The sequence below is a fragment of the Suillus subalutaceus genome (genome assembly GCF_016647625.1).
Source record: "Suillus subalutaceus strain FC151 chromosome Unknown DFJ58scaffold_5, whole genome shotgun sequence".
Taxonomy (NCBI): domain Eukaryota; kingdom Fungi; phylum Basidiomycota; class Agaricomycetes; order Boletales; family Suillaceae; genus Suillus; species Suillus subalutaceus.
This window is the reverse complement of record NW_024540254.1, coordinates 195,830-214,086: the sequence shown is the minus strand read 5'-3', so window position 1 is coordinate 214,086 and position 18,257 is coordinate 195,830. Positions and strand designations below refer to the sequence as shown.

General features: G+C 47.9%; 8 protein-coding genes across 8 annotated transcripts; 4 read left to right on the top strand and 4 right to left on the bottom strand.

Moving 5' to 3' along the window:
- Nucleotide 1: 1 nt before the first annotated feature.
- Nucleotides 2–2,656, bottom strand: DFJ58DRAFT_363825 (uncharacterized protein). Its single transcript, XM_041380036.1, has 7 exons — nt 2,289–2,656; nt 2,056–2,231; nt 1,514–1,999; nt 973–1,462; nt 696–923; nt 349–639; nt 2–291 (listed from the first exon to the last, which is right to left on the bottom strand). Exons 1-7 carry the CDS (start codon nt 2,512–2,514, stop codon nt 263–265), a joined length of 1,926 nt encoding a protein of 641 aa, XP_041249902.1. The 5' UTR covers nt 2,515–2,656; the 3' UTR covers nt 2–262.
- Nucleotides 2,657–2,799: 143 nt separating this feature from the next.
- DFJ58DRAFT_651145 (vacuolar membrane protein-domain-containing protein) lies at nt 2,800–4,213 on the bottom strand (the record flags this gene model as incomplete). Its single annotated transcript, XM_041381605.1, has 5 exons — nt 2,800–3,409; nt 3,460–3,727; nt 3,779–3,921; nt 3,982–4,070; nt 4,136–4,213. The coding sequence occupies 5 exons, from the start codon at nt 4,211–4,213 to the stop codon at nt 2,800–2,802; spliced, it is 1,188 nt and encodes a 395-aa protein (XP_041249901.1).
- Nucleotides 4,214–4,573: 360 nt separating this feature from the next.
- Nucleotides 4,574–7,626, top strand: DFJ58DRAFT_759042 (P-loop containing nucleoside triphosphate hydrolase protein). The gene is made up of 10 exons (XM_041388331.1): nt 4,574–4,847; nt 4,897–5,043; nt 5,094–5,549; nt 5,598–5,755; nt 5,808–5,980; nt 6,034–6,168; nt 6,216–6,683; nt 6,732–7,014; nt 7,064–7,143; nt 7,196–7,626. The coding sequence occupies exons 1-10, from the start codon at nt 4,651–4,653 to the stop codon at nt 7,544–7,546; spliced, it is 2,448 nt and encodes an 815-aa protein (XP_041249900.1). The 5' UTR covers nt 4,574–4,650; the 3' UTR covers nt 7,547–7,626.
- A 73-nt stretch (nt 7,627–7,699) lies between these two features.
- DFJ58DRAFT_676424 (uncharacterized protein) lies at nt 7,700–8,833 on the top strand. The gene is made up of 5 exons (XM_041383120.1): nt 7,700–7,905; nt 7,962–8,086; nt 8,143–8,424; nt 8,478–8,548; nt 8,600–8,833. The coding sequence occupies exons 1-5, from the start codon at nt 7,781–7,783 to the stop codon at nt 8,702–8,704; spliced, it is 708 nt and encodes a 235-aa protein (XP_041249899.1). The 5' UTR covers nt 7,700–7,780; the 3' UTR covers nt 8,705–8,833.
- A 104-nt stretch (nt 8,834–8,937) lies between these two features.
- Nucleotides 8,938–10,784, top strand: DFJ58DRAFT_363745 (NAD(P)-binding protein). Its single transcript, XM_041380035.1, has 9 exons — nt 8,938–9,351; nt 9,400–9,429; nt 9,476–9,493; nt 9,543–9,607; nt 9,663–9,881; nt 9,936–10,020; nt 10,075–10,308; nt 10,385–10,443; nt 10,680–10,784. Exons 1-9 carry the CDS (start codon nt 9,028–9,030, stop codon nt 10,747–10,749), a joined length of 1,104 nt encoding a protein of 367 aa, XP_041249898.1. The 5' UTR covers nt 8,938–9,027; the 3' UTR covers nt 10,750–10,784.
- A 267-nt stretch (nt 10,785–11,051) lies between these two features.
- Nucleotides 11,052–11,985, bottom strand: DFJ58DRAFT_651429 (ORMDL family-domain-containing protein; the record flags this gene model as incomplete). The annotated part of the gene is made up of 5 exons (XM_041381618.1): nt 11,052–11,183; nt 11,276–11,375; nt 11,428–11,582; nt 11,646–11,758; nt 11,811–11,985. The coding sequence occupies 5 exons, from the start codon at nt 11,983–11,985 to the stop codon at nt 11,052–11,054; spliced, it is 675 nt and encodes a 224-aa protein (XP_041249897.1).
- Nucleotides 11,986–13,657: 1,672 nt separating this feature from the next.
- DFJ58DRAFT_651279 (beta-lactamase/transpeptidase-like protein) lies at nt 13,658–15,707 on the top strand (the record flags this gene model as incomplete). The annotated part of the gene is made up of 7 exons (XM_041381612.1): nt 13,658–13,915; nt 13,969–14,204; nt 14,261–14,369; nt 14,422–14,670; nt 14,728–14,910; nt 14,963–15,141; nt 15,197–15,707. The coding sequence occupies 7 exons, from the start codon at nt 13,658–13,660 to the stop codon at nt 15,705–15,707; spliced, it is 1,725 nt and encodes a 574-aa protein (XP_041249896.1).
- Nucleotides 15,708–16,714: 1,007 nt separating this feature from the next.
- DFJ58DRAFT_759019 (uncharacterized protein) lies at nt 16,715–17,538 on the bottom strand. The gene has a single exon (XM_041388330.1). It carries the CDS (start codon nt 17,339–17,341, stop codon nt 17,114–17,116), a length of 228 nt encoding a protein of 75 aa, XP_041249895.1. The 5' UTR covers nt 17,342–17,538; the 3' UTR covers nt 16,715–17,113.
- Between the last annotated feature and the right edge of the window lie 719 nt (nt 17,539–18,257).

The following is an 18,257-nucleotide window of genomic DNA, read 5'->3' as shown; positions in this document are numbered from 1 at the left end:
TCAAGGTCTAGACCATAGAAGCGTTTTAATCACATGTATTTGCATTCGGGGTACTTATGAACTATCTAGAATTGCACTGCAAAAATACTCATAGGTCAGGCATAGTGAGGGAAGCAATATACTTTTGGGCACTCATGAGGCATTGACAAGCCCAGCGACGCACACAGTGCGCAACCATGTAAGGTGTCAAAGATCCTCGGTACTTAACCGAGAATAAATAATAATCAAACGCTGTGACGATGGAACAGTATATATCCCACCATTACCAATCACCGTCGAATCCAACAAATCCTGTGCAGGTAGTACTAGTCAGTTACAAGCAGTCATTAAGTTTGATGGCGAACATACCTGTAAGCAAAAACACGGGGAAGTACCTCTTCTTTTCCAGTTGTGCACACCAGTTCCATGCGCTGGTCAGACGGCCGTCGATACAACTTCCCGCGTCAAAGAAGTTATCGGCACCAGAACCATCGAAACCATGCTGGAAGAAATCGCACAAGACCTCGCGCATGCAATTATCTATCGAACCGAAGTCATCCTCAATGTAGGAGCGTAGCGCGGGTTTTTCCGCAAGGCTGGGTATCTGTGAGAGGGTATTACAGATAGGCAGTAGGATCCGGTAGATCTGGGAATATTTATCTGTGCGAAGTATGTCTAAGTTAAAACGCGGACGGCGTTATGATGGTAAAACGTACCGATGAACATGAGCGCGTTGGGCACATTATGGTCGCCCATGTGGATGGCGGACGAGCCAACCCAGGTTCCCACGCTTTGTTGCGCACGGTGTAGGATCGTGTGCATCATGCGGAAGGTTTTGGGAGCTGCTTGCACACGATTTAGCCCCTGACCAGTATCCCTCAGCCGGTAAGGTACATTCTCTGCAAGTAAGTCCTGTTCAGCGAGCGACCATAACCGGAACATGTCTGTCGAAAGAATTAGCATGACATATACATAACACCTTCAAAGACTAACCATGCAGGATCTCCCGCCATAAGGTGAGGCTCTGTAGGACATAGGCGTATTGTTTTGCGTGATCATGACTAAGTCTCGCGCCCTGCTTGCCACTTCGTATCGCCAAGCTGGACTTGTTGTCTTTTGGATGCGTTGGATGGAAGTGTTGCTTCAAGTACGCGATCATCTTTTCGCAGGGATCTCGGTTCGTCCGCAAGAACGCGTGATTATCGCCGATGCTGTATATGCACTGACGGATTTGTTCTTGGTTTAACCCCGAGCGCTGGTATTTCGAGGCGAGCGTCTCAATCGCGCGCTCCTTGTTTTTGATATCCCGCTGGACTTCTCTTCTTGAGCGTCCTTCAGAATAGATTTCTTGCGTGGCAACCGCGATGAGATCATCTCGTAACATGTTGAGAGCATCGTTTTCTTCAAGAATGGTGTGCACAGATACGATGGGTTTGACGCAGGAAAAGCTGAGCATGTCTCGAACGTCCGGGGACTGGCTGTCCTATGGAGAACAGTGTTTGCATAGTCGAAGTCTGCGAAGCGTAGAACTTACCTGTAACAAATAGATCAACTTTCCATACGTCGTGCGCATTTTATCCGGGTTCATGATTTTATGTCTCCGACCGAGCTCAAAGATAGTCTGGTAGAAGTCCGCGTTGGATTGAAAATTGCGATCTGTGAACAATTCTTGGCCCTGCTTGTAGTCTGCGGCAAGGACGAGGCCAGACAGAATCGCACACAGCTCGCGAATCTGATGCACGATACGCTTTGGCTTCGAAAGCCCAAAACCCAGCGTATCGATCTTATCTGTGTACTCGGATACCTGAAGCGCGGCGTCGAGGAGGCGTAGGAACTTGCGCTCGCCGTAAGTGAGTCGAAGAGGGATGTATTTTGAACGATCGACAAACCACTCGCCGACTTTGGATCCAATTGTAGGTTGGGCGCTTAGTATCTGGGTAGAGACGGGCGCCTTGGATGCTTCAGCCGATATACGGTCGAGTTCTTCATCAGAGTCATCCATATCAACATCGTCTTCTTGCTAAGCACAGAAGTAAGCATCAGCTCCACCACGACCAAGCTGAAAAAAGTCCGTACCTCCCCATTTTTCTTTGCATCCTCGGCCGCACCATTTTGCACCGACTTGGACTTGACGCCACTCGGGATTGGCTTTGCGATGTGCTTCTTCCTCGACCCCTTCCGATGCTGCGCCGCAAAGCACACTTCACAGTAATTATCTGCGCATGTATCACACACAACTTGAGCAGGCTGATCTATATACACGGTAAGCTCGACCCGATCCACATGATCACTTCCTATCAACCACACACCTTCGCATTCGACGCAGAACCCGTCCGCAGCAGGCCTAACGGCTGATTCTTCGTCCCATCCCTCACCGGGCCCAGTGGCGTCGCCTGAATCTTTTTCCTTGAGTCGTGGGTGTTCGACTGCTTCGTGGTTCGTTCCGAGGATGTTTTCTAGGGTAAAGTTGCCACTCGGGGGTTCATCTGGCTGTGAGGTGGGTTCTATAGAGGCTGAGGATGTGTTTACGGGCATTATTTCTAGAGATATGACATCTGTTTGCCTAAGACTTGTAGCTGTGGAAAAGTGATGAGAGTGAGGAACGCGTGTACGAAGGGAATTTAGCTATGCGCCTGACGTAAGGTGAATGTACATGAATATCCAGCGCCCAGTCCAAAATCAAAAGGTATATCTATGAGCGAATGCTCATATGTATTAATATTAATCCGCGAACGTATGATACAAATGGGCGGTGCTGCGAAGTGGAGATTATACATGATGAATGAATGAATGTGGGATGATGACAGAGAAACTCATGCTTCACAAGGTCCCAAACGTATGGTGCCAAATCTTATTGACAATACCCTTGGTCTGTTCAGTCCGTGTGCCAGCCCGTTCCTCATCCTCTACTCGCTCAGCACAATCCTCTCTTTCCGATGCGCTGCAATCCACATCTGACGATCGAGGTGGATCGGAGGAGTTGATTGCTGGCATATGAGACGTTTGGAACTCAAGTGGAGATGGCGGAGAACGCTTGTACTTGTGCCGAGAGCGGGAGCTTTGAGATGACAAACTTCCGACACTTGGAGGATAATCGTGGGGCACGAGAGAAGATGGAGTAGTAGACTGGAATATCGATGATGGAGAAGTGCTTTCACTGAATTTTCCCTTGGAGTCTTCAGATGCAACTATCGTTTCTGCATCATCTCCAGTTGGCATCCTTATGTGAGGGAGTTGAGGATTCTCTATGTCGCAATGAACATCGTCCTCGTCGTCTTCTGGTGCATGAAAAAGCGGTTCTCGGTCATGCACATCAGACATACGGGGTGAATTTGTGGGAAGTTCAGCGGAGCTTGAAGAAGCTTTAACAATGGAATCAATGAGCCAGAATTGAAGGATGTTCATGATGATAGGGAAGAGACCCATGACGCTACGAAGGTTAGATAAGACCATTTTAACCACGAAGAAAGGACAACACACAATATAATTTGAAAGGCATCGCCCTTACCGATAGCAGTCCAGCTGAGCAACCAGTCTCCCACTTTCGATATTCCTGGCCACGCCGTAAATAACCCCACAACAAGCATTTTCATTGACATCAACGCAAAAACGTAGACTGCGGCTTGACGCGCCCAATACGCTATTGACGGTGGGGAACCATACTGCCCCGACTCGTAGCCTTTGAGGCGGAGTTTCTTTGCCAAGAGGTATGTGAGACCATGGTGGACGACGTATATTATAGCAACACCTATGACAAGGATGAGGATTGAAAGTAAGAGTGAGATGCATTGACATTTACCGAGAGTAGTATCGACGAGGACATTAAGAAAATAGTAAGTGCAGGCATTGCCGGCATTGTGATGTGAACCAAGGTCGGATATCAGAACATTGACACCGTGTACAAACATCTGTCCAACAATTTGCTTGGATACATCGAAGAGCCTGCGTGATTGTGGGGAGCTTCAGTGGTGTCCTACATCGCTGTAAGCAACAAGGACGAACCATATCCTCCAAGGTCGTTTCTGTGGTTCACGGTGCCTCTTATACACGAGCGAAAGTATTACGAGCACGCCCATGAGCGCCTGGACAACCTGATGATGATGTAACATTGTAAACCTTTCCTATGCAATGTTCCATGGAAGAATTTTTGACGTACCAAGGCAGTCGGACCAAGCAATTGACAAGAACGTCGATCCAGCGGAAAATCATCAGTAAGACGTGCAACAGAGAACATGGCTGGCTGAAAGAAATACTGCGGGGCTGCTCGCCCAAGCAAGTGTGCGAACTTGTTGAACGTGCCAGTGATAGTCGCCGTCTCCTCTCCTTCCCAGTATACCCTATTTTGGTAATTTCACTCGGTGTTGGTGAGAACAAGCTAGGTCGGCTGCTTCACATGTATGAACCAACTGTCTGCTTGAGCATGGACTATATGTATATATGATAGATGTGGACATATTCATGTACCAAGTTACAAATATTGTCTTCAGTTCGTAGATTTAAATATTGATCAAAGTACTTGAGTTTGCATGTTCTAGGCGACAGGTCTTCGATGCTGTGGGGTAGATGAATTGTTGATTATTATTTGGCAAGAGCTTTACTGAGCTACCGCTGCGGCTACGACAACGACACGCTTGCAAGTGGATCCACCATATAACTAAATATTATAATATAATGTCCTTTTTCTCTAGATCTTCCCAACCCTCGCCTTCGAACCCGTCATACTCCAGTGTCCCTCGTGAATCTGTTCCAAGACCCATAGCACGTAACCTTCCTCCACAGACTCAATACAACGACCCTTCTCAGTCTCTCTTCGAGAAAAGATCATACGATCGCAAGCCCCCTCCGTCACGTTCTGGTCCGGGCATGAGGTATGTCTACCCCACCTTACACCCTTACTCATACCGAATACACTTGTAGCTACGCAGTAGTTACTACGCCGAACGAGGGTCTTGCTCTCAGAAACTGCTTGGTTGTTTGCCCTTCAGACTTTCCCAAGGATGTGCATGTTTTGGTACGCAAGGTAGATCGTGATTCTATACAAAGGGAATACCCCTTTACAACATGGTTAGTACAGTGTCCTCTACCTGATTCAAGTCATCTTAAGCATCATTTAGCCATGACACTTCTGGGACAATCAGACCGGGTACAGTCGCCATAGGACTCACGCAGCGCCAATGGATAGGTGTATCTCTGTCAGGCGACGACGTCACCATCGACATGATCCCTCAGGTACCCCCCTTTCTCCAATCCATCGATATTCAAATCGGCTTTATACGCAATCGCAATGAAAACCAAGAGCCTTACTCTGCAGATGAGATCTCCCGTAACTTCATCAAGATCTTCAGTAATGTCGTTTTCGCCCCAGGCGAGATACTCATTTTCGACTTCAAAGGAGAGAAGCTCAGAATGATTGTTGCATCTATGAGCGTGGTGGACCTCCCGGATCAGCAGAACAACTCGCGCTTCGGAAAACAGCCACATATGGAGATGGGTGTCGTGATGGACAGGACCGACGTCACCATCATGAAGGCAAGTGATAGTATGATCAAGATTAAATCAAGTGCGAAGAAGTGAGTCTTAAACATCAGGGTCAGGCTCCACTTATTGTTCATGTCCAGGGCTGCGTCGAACGCTATCATCGCACCCAATTTCAAGTTCGAGGAGATGGGTATCGGTGGTCTTGATGAGGAATTCGGTGCTATCTTCCGTCGCGCGTTTGCATCACGCGTATTTCCTCCAGCACTTGTCGAGAAGCTTGGAATTCAGCATGTGAAGGGTAAGTTTTCATCACAAAGTAATTGACAAACGTCTAATGTCATGCATTAAAGGTATCCTTCTCCATGGTCCACCCGGAACCGGTAAAACCCTCATAGCACGTCAAATTGGCAAAATGCTGAATGCTCGGGAGCCCAAAATTGTCAATGGTCCTGAGATTCTGAACAAGTACGTTGGTGCATCAGAAGAGAATGTCCGGAAGCTTTTCGCGGATGCTGAGAAAGAGGTTGGTCGCGGCTTCTGTCTCTACATGCGTAATTGTGCTGAAACAATGAGCAGTACAAGGAAAAGGGAGACGATAGTGGCCTTCATATTATTATCTTTGACGAACTAGATGCTATCTTCAAACAGCGTGGTTCCACGAATAGTGGAACAGGTGTTGGTGACAGCGTGGTCAACCAGCTTTTATCGAAGGTGATGTACAGTATTCCCTTGCTAGTTCAATTGCTCACTCCTCCCAGATGGATGGTATCGATCAATTAAACAACATACTCGTCATCGGCATGACAAACCGTATCGACATGATTGACGAGGCTTTGTTGCGCCCTGGGCGTCTTGAAGTACATATGGAAATTTCCCTGCCGGATGAGCATGGACGGTTCCAAATCCTGCGCATTCACACTGCTAAAATGCGGACGAACAATGTGATGGACGTGGACGTTGACCTGGCTGAACTTGCTGGCATGATGAAGAATTATTCGGGTGCAGAGATTGAGGGCTTCGTGAAGAGTGCAACCAGTTTTGCCTTCAATCGCCATGTCAAGGTTGGCACCATGGCAGGCATTTCGGAAGACGTCGACAAGCTTAGAGTCAATCGTAGTGATTTCTTCAAGGCACTTGAGGAAATCAAGCCAGCATATGGTGTGTCGGAAGAGGAACTGACGGATGTCATTGCGAATGGGATCATTCATCATGACCCAATTATTGAGGTATGTTGCATGCGTCTTCAGTATCTGTTGTGCTAATGTTTTTTCCAGGAAATCCTCGATAAAGGCAAGTTATTTGTCAACCAGGTTGCCAGGTCGACACGCACACCGCGTGTCAGTATACTGCTCCACGGACCCCCTGCGTCAGGAAAAACTGTACTGGCTGCATCCATTGCTTGGGCTTCCCAATTCCCATTCATCAAGCTCATTTCACCTGACCGCATGGTTGGATTCTCGGAAGCCCAGAAAATACAGTTCATTACCAGAACATTTACCGATAGTTATAAGAGTCCACTGAGTGTCATCGTCGTTGACAACCTTGAACGACTGCTAGGTAGGATCGCCCATAAGGCTGTATTCATCACGCTGACCTTGACGCACAGATTGGACGTCGCTCGGCAGCAGGTTCTCAAATCCTGTTTTGCAGACCCTTCTTGTTCTTATTGCTCGCAAACCACCCAAGGTTCGCATCTCCGTCAGATATATGTGGAATGCATCTGATCTTATGTCCTCAGGACAAACGCCTACTCGTGATAGCAACAACTTCACTGCGCCCTCTTCTGACAGAGCTTGGCCTGTCCGATGTGTTCGATTCTGAGTTGCGCGTGCCTCCAATTTCCAACCTTTCATCACTTGAACGAGTCCTACGCGAAGTGCAGCTCTTCTCTTCAGAAAACGAGCTCCGACAAACAATGCGCATGCTTGCAGATGCAGGGTTCGCTGTTGACCTCAACGCGGAGGAGGAGGCGACCTTGCATTTGCAAGTTGGCATCAAGAAGCTTTTGAGTATCATCGAGATGGCGAGGCAGGAACCCGAGAGGGCTGGAGAGAGATTTGTGAACGCGATCATCAACCTGAATTCATAGATTTTGGGTTGTATACCTGTTGGATCGATATCATTCGTAGAGTACATACAATCTGGACATCATGGTGCATCACTTTTAAACGTTTGGCCAGGAAAGGTATAACATGCCTGATATGGTATGCTCCTCAAAGATGGGGAAGTTCAACATGACCGTCTTCCACCTGGCTACGGCACATCCACGATCACCTGCAGCCTCACCTTAACTAAATACTGACTACGACGACAAGTCACTATCATGTCTTCCGTTGAGATTATCAAGGACCCAGCTCAACCAGCCCGCTTACCACGATCAGCCTCTAATCCCAAACCAAAGGGAATCCTCAAGAACGCAACGCCACAACAACCAGGGTCACAGTCTCAGTGAGCCTCCGCGCAGATGCTAATCACTATCCTTATTAACCTCCATGAGCGTATAGTAACTTGCAATGGGACGAAGAGAATCTAGCGTTGACTGAGATCCAGAAAGACAGTCTCATGAAGATTACAGAACCCAAAACGCCCTATGTACGGTATAACGCTGAAACAGACCAAATTGAGGGCGGTATGGTCCCTTTTATCAACCATTCATTATATATGATCTAACGTTGTATATGATAGATATCCCATCGCTTGACCTAGGGGGGCACACGCCAATGGAGTACTTGTCATCCTCTCCACGATCTGTATCACCGACAGGCGCAGATACGTCTGGGCCATCTTCTCGTAGAACGTCGCTTAGCAGCGCGGGGCGCGCTCCATCTGGAAGATCAGCTAGTATTGCTTCTAGCAGGAGCAGGAGCACGAGCTTCAATCTCCCGAGTGAGGCTAAAGCAGAGATAAGATCTGCGTATGGCGAGCCGGGTGAAGAAGTCGAGGTGGATGAGGAGATGGATGAGGAAGGTGTGTTGTTTTTATTATTTTTCAATGCGAGATAGATTTATTTGCTTGGATAGCTGCTGCTAAGCATGCGGCTTTTGTACGCGCCAGAGGACGGCATTATTCCAATGAAGCAGAGGCGATGAAGGTGAGCGCTTGTTCTCAAGTATTTGGAATATACTCAACAGATACTACATAGCGGGCATCGAAGATGGTAGACGATGAAGAAGAAGAAGCAAGTGAGGCCCCAGCACTTGCGGACGGTGCCCAGGATGTCGCAGTCAACGGCGTTCATGGTGATTGATGGGATAACATATGCATATACTCTGCGTGGTTTTTGGACGGAGTAGATGTGGACATGCTCACGAACTTTGAATTTTTCTCACAGGTATATATTGTATTTTTACCAGAATATTATCAGCCTTTGAGTCCATTTGGTTGTATGACCCTGATAGCACGTATTCGCTTAAAGTCTGAGCTGCCTGCAGCCTCCTGCAGCCTGGGCTGTGTTGAGTGGAGACTTGCCAAATCAGTCGTTTTCTGCCACGTGGTTATCAAATGATCGACAGATCTAGATGATCGCAAACTGTAGGTAAATTTTGAGCGTCTACCCTCAACAGCATCAGAATGGCCCCCGACGTTTCTGGTAAAGGCATCCTCCTCAAAGTTGACCCTATTGCGGACGCTTTCCGCGCTGAAGTCAAGGATGGACTTGCAGCCCCGCATCGTACACCGACGCTTGTCGGAATCTTGGCAACTAATGCATCTCCAAGTAGGTTTTATGCCGACTTTACGAGGAAGCAATGTGAGGGGCTTGGGGTGAGGTTTATTCTCAAGGAGGTTGGGAGTGCGGTGAAGCAGAATGAAGGGGAGGAAGCGAGGTCAGATGGGGATGGTGTGGAGGAGGCAATCATCGAAGCTAATGAGGATGATAACGTTGATGGTATTATGGTGAGTTTAACGCGAAGTCCCATGGAACACTTGTTGATTATTGCATAGGTGTATTATCCAATATTTGGAGGCCAGCAGGTGCGCAGGGAGCATGAGACTTTAAATTGATCTAATGATTTCGTAGGACCATTATCTGCAACAGGTATGGTTATATCATGTACCTGTGCGAATTGCTAAGCGTGTTACTCTAGATTGTCTCTCCGCTGAAGGATGTAGAAGGTCTTCATTCGAAATTCCACTATAATCTGTACCACAAGTACGTCTACCTTTCCCTTTTCATTACCAGGTTATAATTGACTTGACATAATCAGCATCCGTTTCATCACTCCTGCCTCGCTCGCCTCTACCATTCCGTCTTCAAAAGTCGTCCAGCCAATAATAGATGATATCCCTCCACCCGGAACAGTCAAATCCATCATCCCTTGCACCCCCCTCGGCGTCGTCAAATGCCTCGAGTATATCGGGGTGTATAACAAAATCCTTACATATGGCGATCGCGCATACGGGAAGACCGTGACCGTGATCAATCGGTAAGGCTCTGGCGCAGTCAGTATCTAAAGAATGTCGCCTAGAATATCGCACAGGTCAGAAGTTGTAGGACGCCCTCTCGCCGCACTTCTTGCGAACGACGGCGCGAGAGTGTTTTCCGTCGATATCGACTCCACTCAGGTAGCTCTCCGCCTACCTTTCTTTTTCTTTCTATTTCGCTCATTCGCTTTGAAGGAATATACAAAGCGGCCGCGTCCCTCAAATCCGACTTCTGCTCGACAATACCTCCCGCATCATACTTCGCACCTGTGCACGCTCTCGCTCGAAGAATGTCTTGCGATCTCAGACGTCGTTATCAGTGCTGTGCCCAGCGCATCATACAAGGTCAAGACAGAATGGCTAAAAGAAGGATGTGTATGTGTCAACGTCGCAGCAGACAAGAATTTCGACAAGGATGTAAGGGATAAGGTGCGTTTCAGTGGATTATCAGATTAGTCCCTACTAGCCGTCCATGTCCAAAAGGCCGCTAACACGTTGTATGCAGGCATCTATATACATACCAGCGGTCGGCAAAGTGACTATTTTGATGCTCCTTCGGAATTTGTACGTCCGATCTTGTATTGTATCTAATTTCCTTCGTCACACCATGGTTTCCCGCACTGGTGTCAGCGTCCAGCTACCGCCGGTGCATTGTTACACGCTTTCATTTTGTGGCTGCGCCTTGTTCTTATTTTATTTAGTCCCCTCATTCACAAGGGGTCTTCCATGTTCATTTTCACATCGTGACGACTCATGTGTATGTTTGGCTTCACTGCGAGTTGTGTGCTTATTATGTTTAGGCTGCGTCTTTCACACTACAATGATGTGTCGGCCCCGAGTGGGAGCGAAGACATCATACCCGCCCAATAAGCGAGATCCCTCGTGGAATCGTGTCGGTGCAGTCGGTGGAAAGGAGATAATTAGAGGACAAGATCTAGCTTAAAAGCAGGAAGTCACGTAGAATCTAGCACAATGCATTACAATCGCCATTTCCTGGATATATACACCATTAGTTGAGATTATCACCGCAGCATGGGAATTTATGTATAGATTGTATATGTCATGCAATGGTGTGGTGATTGTGTTCCTCCCCTGATGGGTAAGAGCCAAAGAAAACATCCTTACGTAAAGATATAACACTAGTGCTGAACAATCCGGAAGGATGTGCAATATCACCCGAAGCGAGCATCAGCTGGGTTTTCGGCATGTAGCGGATTCTGGTCCATCTTGGGGAACGAGGGCGTGACGGGCGTTGAGACGCCTGAGGCGTCACTGGTAAGGAAACGAACGCGTTGTCTGTGGAGCTAAAGGAAAGCGGTCATGTTTGGACATTCAATAATTTGGACGCAAGGGGAATTGAGTGGGAAGTCAAGTGGTTGTGACGTGGACGACGTACCTGAGGAAGTTTTGGGATGATGGCAAGTACGATGAGAGCGGTGAGATTGATGGCGAATAGCCAGGGATTGTAATTCGTGTAGTGTGTCGAAGCCAGGAAACTGGTACGTGTGCTGTGAGTGAAATACGACGCATCACAAGCATAAGACGAACAGTAATATAGGCGCAGTGAATAACCACTTTTTCGATGGTGTGTATTGCGCGCCATCATCAATCTGTTCCCATAGAGTGAGATCGTCATATGCGCCGCCGTGAAGCTCGTTATCGAAGGGAATGCCGGTAACCCAGTGGAACATGAGATACGAGAGCTGCGGAGATACGTGGCATGTCAAACATAAGGCAGAACAGACCGAAAGATGGACGGAGCGTACGTTAAGGTATATAAGGTTAACGAGTGTCCAGCTGATCTGCTGTGTCATGCCAGGTATAGTATCGATAATGATCTTTCCCGTGAAGACCAAGACGACGTGTATGAGCCATGCACCTGAGCAGACGGTTCAGTGAAATGTTCACATTACTTGACTAGCGCTATGCACCCTTTGCATTCACCCAGTTAGCATTAATGTTGAGGTACGCGCTACGGTCCAAAAGTTCCTCTGTACGCCCACCGACTTCTTCGACTTTGACGATACTCCCACTTCGCCGACGACCTTTGATATCAGCCGGAACTTGTACAGTGAGATGTAGTAGCTTTGGTGAAGGGCGCGACATTGATTGCAATGACGACGAAACGCTGATGCGTTGGTTGAGAACGAAGTAGGAGGGCCGCAGCAGTCCTACACCGAATATTAAATTCATGAGCGCTAACCAAATAGTGGCATACAAAGCGTAGGGTGCCACCAAGTCATCAGCGGCGGCCAATTCGACAGCTCTGCACAGCACTTCTAAGCAGTCCTGCGATCCTCGTGCACACAAAGAACCCCTCAGAAGCTTCACTGTGTAAATCATGAAGTATGTATTGCTGGCGCTAGCCTTATTCTGGACTTTCAACACCAAAAATTCAAGCGTCTCTCTCGATGCAGAAAGGGCCTCATAAATTCGGAGAGGAACAGCATGGCACACCCGCTACTAGATAAACACAGTGTGTTCAATCAATGACACCAGGTCCCTTACCTCCGTCTATATCACACCGCTTCCCCTTGCTCTGAGGGAATTTAATAGGCACACCTTAGTACAAGACATCCTTTCGGGAGAACGGCAATTGATGGATAACTAGGTCTCCAAGAAAGCTGATCAGAGGGACATCCTCTCTTACGTGTCTGGCTTTCCTCGGTAAGCTTGGTGGAATTTCTTCGCTCCAGCGCAAATTTCTACTGAGCGTGAGCTATCCACGACCACTCATACAGAGTGGCATTTGATAGCCCGAAAAAAACGCGTGTGATGGCTATCTCCGACCAGACGGTTCTGAGCCTGCGGTCAAAACCATCACCACCGATGTTCGTTCACGGTTCTTTTCGTTGCCAAATCCTCCTTTCCCTTTGCTCACCCACCAGGCTATCACCGATTCAGTAAACCCAGCACACCTGAGAAGAAAGCAACCACGCCTCCACATAGTGATGTCGTTGGCTCGAAGAGTTCCCGGGTACATATCCAACGCTGGATACGGCGCCATTATTTCTCGACGATAGTCCTTCCGGCAGCTCCTCTTATTGTTAAGATATGATCTCCGACTCCTTTGCTACGGTACTACGATGCAAAAAAATCGAGTACTCCCTCGTCAGTTCACTTTCGCAGCCTAGTGTTGCATATGGTCATCTTATGTTCGAGGCGTGCATCGGTCTGGTTCGATAAGGTGTCTAGTCCCGATAATACAAATGATGATGAAAGATCTAGGGCGAGTAGAAGAATGAAGAATGCACTTTGCGCTTGCATCGCGCGTTTACCCAAATTGCGATGATTATGTAAGCCTTGTGATACCTCGAATGGCTTCGAGACGGTCCGGCAGGGAAGAAGATAAGCTGGCAGGTTTAAGCTTATCTTTTATTTCCACATGTCACTCCCACAATGTTTGTTATTCTATGTACCTGAACTTCGAGAAGGTCACGAGCGGAAGATCAGCTGCCAGGCTTCTTATCTTGGCTATACGACCTGAAATCTCTACATTAATGCAGCTTTTGAAGGGGACAGCGATATACAACGAACATACGTGGAATGGGCAAAAATGCGCAGAGCATCTTATGAGTCACGCTCAGATACCGCACATCGTTGGACGACTTCGAGTCGAAACAGTCCGGTAGGGGAGAAGATAATTATAAGCTGGTAGGCTTCTAGATCTTATTTTCTGTTTCCGCATGTCGCTCCCACAATGTTTGTTATTTTAGAGCGCAAGATCTCGCAAGGCTGGTTACCGAGTGACCATTCTGTTACCCCCCTTCTCAACGTCATGGCTAAACTGCTGAGTGTAGTATTAGGCTTCTTGAGCCAGCCATTCGCCCATCTTTCCCAGCTATCGTTATTAGCTGATCCTGTCTGGGTGAACAATGGCCAGGTTATCACCTCAGAGCTCTCCAACTCTATCCAAGAGACCCTCGATATTTGGAACATCACCGGACTGTCTGTCGCTGTTGTCCCGAAGTACGGCGAACCGGAATTTCGTTCATGGGGAAACACGACGGAGGACGGGGACAAGACAACAGAAGACGTGCGAACTGCTCAAGTTTCTTCTTGTATGAACTCTGAAGCTGCAATTTCCAGACATTATTCCACATGGCTTCTGTGTCCAAGGCTTTCTGCGCGAGCGCTCTTGGAATTTTGATGGATGACTATGACCATGGAAGAAACGTCACCCCGCTCCCTCCCGCTCTGTCGGAATTTAATTGGCACACCTTAGTACAAGATATCCTTCCGGGAGAATGGCAATTGATGGATGACTGGGCGTCTAGGAAAGCAAATATGAAGGACATCCTCTCTCATGTGTCCGGCCTTCCTCGGTAAGCTTGACTCAAATTCTTCGTTCCAGCACAAGATTCTATTGAGCGTGAGCTAGCCATGACTACTCGTATGGACCACACGACAGCCCGAAAGATGATGTATCACGGATGCGCTATCTAAGGCCAGCTTTTGAACTCCGGGAACAATGGTCGTACAACAACAAGGTAACGCAGTCTTAGCAAAAGCGCTAAATGTATCTTCACAGTTTACGAACAGATGTTTACGACAGCCGCACACATCATTGAAACTTACTCTGCACAAACATACACTTCTTTTGTAGAGGATCGAATCTTCACGCCACTAGGAATGACCTCTTCTACGTTTTCACCCGCAAAGGCTGGGAAGACTGGTAGATTCACCCAAGGATGGACCAGCAGCGGCAGACTCATACCTGAGTGCTTCACAGAAGAGATGGTAACGCTGATGGCCGGTGCAGGCGGTGTGATTTCGAGTGCCGTAGACATGGTAGGTGCTTTTTGCCTTCGTTCTATTTACAAACTGAAGACGTTTGTTGGCACCCAGTCGAAATGGGTTGCATTGTGGCTTAACAAGGGTGTGCACAACAACGTTACAGTCATACCGTTGTCTGTGTATGCAAACGCATCTCAGTCGTACTCCGTATCCATCAGCGCCTCAGCTGATCCCGAGCTCTCGATCCAGGGGTATGGGATGGGTTGGTTCAGAAACTCGTACCTAGGCCACGATGTAACAAATATTCATCTGTTATTGTGCATGATGACTGATGCCGGAGTGTCAGATCGTATATCACACAGGGTCGCTTCCAGGATTTTCTACACTAGCCTCATTCCTTCCAAATGACGATGTTGGGGTCGTCGTTTTTGCCAACGGCGGCGATAAAGCAACACCTGTGATGAATATCTTCAACCGTATAGTCGACGCGGCCCTGAAACTGCGGTCAAAACCATCACTACCGATGTTGGTCATTTTCATTGCCAAATCCATTCCCTTTGCTCACTTATCATTGTTTCAGTAAACCCACCACGTCTGAGAAGAAACCAATCACGCATCCACACGAAAACGTCGTTGGTTTGGAACTTGCACTCGAAGAGCTCTCGGGCACATACGCGAACCCTGGATACGGCGCCATCACCTTTTGCAGTCCTTCCGGCGGCTCCTTGTATTGTCAAGATGTGATCTCCGACTTCGCTGCGGTGGATGCAGGAAAGTCAAGTGCTCCCCAGTCCGTTCAGCTGTTCGCAGCATGGCCTCGCATATGGTCATCTCATATTCGAGGCGTGCATCGGTCTGGAAATACGTTCGTGGTTCAGTACACTTCGTTATTCCCGGAAGGATATGGGTATGACAGGACACCCTTTGAGACAGCGGAGATAGGGACGTCCGAGGCCACGGCAGAGTTCGTCGTGGAAGATGGAAAGGTTGTTGGGTTTGGCTTAGTCGGGCTGGTGGGTCAACTCACGGAAAGAGAGCGAACGTATACGACTGTGAAAGACCGAGCTGAGGTTTGGTTCGATAAAGTGTAATAGTACCAATGATGTTGGAATATGAGTAGCGCGTTTACCCCTAAGCTGCTGTTAAAAGTATCAACGCAATGATCATGTAAGTTTTGGATGTTCTGTCCAACCAATAGGGGAGACTAGCTACCTTTCAGTCACTGGGTGGACCAACTGGGAACAGACTTGTTCGTCTCCTCGTCTGTGCAATTTCGCAAGACATACAACGTTGGGAAGGATTATGGGTATACTTTCTTCAGAGAGAACCCAAAGTCATACAAGTCCACCTAACGCTTTGATTCGGAAGCTCGCAGTTCTGGACTTAAAAGCTGGCAAAAGGAAGGGTAAAAAAGAAGGAAACGGCGATTCTAAACCGTGATTGAAATGATAGCTTACAGTATAGAATTAATGATAATGGCCAACAAATATAAAAATTGGTTCGGAGAAAGGTCATAAGTTCGCACAGCGAACCCCTAGTCCCTCTAGAAGCGAAGTTTACTCTTCGTTAATGCTGTAGAGAGATCTGATAAAAATAAAAGACCACGACCGTCCGCAGGCGAGCGGATCGCTTGTAATTATCTATACTCAACGTCCGGAATGTACAAAACTAGACAAAGTCTCAGCGGACGTGAATAGACAACGCTGAGGTAGGGCTTCGTGCAAGAAGACATTAAGTATCAAATGAAGGCATGTCCGAGACGGAAAGATGATACCGGTGACAACAACACCGGTAGAGACGGCGTATGGTGTGGAAGGTGCCAAGAGAAGATGTCAAGATGCGATAAGGACTGGAAAAGGAAAGGTGGTCGAAGAAGTCCCGGAGGCTAATCCTCCGGGACTGGTAACACGCGTGCGTATCGTGTCTAACGTCCAACACGGAAGGGATTTTCACTGTCCCACCTCTGGCAACTGGCAATGGAAGACATTATCACTCCGATCTGCAAAAATGTTGATGCGAAGAGACGGTGAATGCGTGATAGTAGGGAAGAGATGGTGAGCCTTGCAAAAACGTTGATGCGAAGAGACGGTGAATGCATGATAGGGAAGAGATGACGAGCCTTGTGAAAACGTTGATGCGAAGAGACGGTGAATGCGTGATAGGGAAGAGATGGCGAGGAGATGGCGAGCCTTGCGAAAACGTTGATGCGAAGAGACGGTGAATGCGTGATAGGGAAGAGATGGCGAGCCTTACGAAAACGTTGATGCGAAGAGACAGTGAATGCGTGATAAGGAAGAGATGGTGAGACGTTGGTGCGAATAGACGGCAAATGCATGATAATAATGAATGCCAGTGCACAATGTAGAGCCTCCGGCGAGTCAGAAGATCATGGTTCAGCACCAAGGATATCATCCCAAGGTGTGTAGAGTAGGTTCGAAATCGGAGGTGAGGCCATATTCGCAAGGCGGCGGGCCTCTTCAGCGACCTTCTGCCAGTTTCACTTTGCTAGCGAAATTCCCTGCTCATTTCGTCTGCCATCTGCATCATAAGTCTTTCCGTCGAACAATGCGATAGTATCGAAACCCTCTCCTGTTTCATGGGGGTGTGGGGCGATGAACTGGCGAAGGTCGTCCAGATCAGCGTTTGATAATTCCGCGATCCGATCGATATAGTATGTTGTATCGACACGTATGGCAGACGAAAGGAAAGCTAACAAAAACAGCATGTATTGTCGAAATGACGCAGAGCTTGTCGTAGAAGGGAAAAGGCGGAATTCGATTGTGTCCCGCGAATCTTCAATGGGCTGAAGCGAACGGAAATTGATTAAGGTTCTCCTGTTCAGAGAGATGTAGTCAATCAGTTCCCGCAGTCCCAGATCGTCCACTCGTTCCAGAGCACTCCTCCTGTAGTCGTTGAGGTAACACCGAGACATTTCGCCATTGACTTCGCAATTAGGAATGCAGTAAGTCGAGAGGGCTCTGGCTGGGTATAGGCTAGAGCATGCGCTGCTGAAGGTGAATATCGAAGTACCTGAGCGTGTCGAACATATGCTGTATAGCACTTTGCCATGAGCCCGCAGAAAGCCTCGGTGACTGGATTTCGGCTCTGTCTATAGCCAAATATTCAACAAACAACATTATAGGCCAGGGAGACGAAAAGTGATTACTTACAATAGGGTTTTTGGTACCATTAGGCACGACGTTCCATTGCGAGTAGGCTCGAAATCCGAATTCGGGTAGTAAAGGCATCATTGTGATTTCGAGTTCGAAGCCAACTGTAAAGGACTCTGGGGTATTGTCTCGGATTGATTCCATGGTTGTGGTCGTGGAGGGGGTTGAAAAGTTATCAACTTGGATGTCTTCGTTCCGACTCGGAGTCAACTTATAGGTCTTTGTTCCGAGTCTACCATTATGGCCATTACTCAGCAGGCCAGCGGATCCAGTTCCGAATCTCTGCATCCTTCTGCTTTGCCTAGATCAAATCCAGAGAGGGCTTTCTGCAGCAGTAAGCGCAATGTTCGTGTCGGCAACGATCCAGCACTTTGCACAACTATGAGTAATCATGGCTTCCTCCACGACGGTCAAGTCCTTCAATTCATCAGGTACTACGATTCAGAACTCGCACCGTTGACACGAATAAGA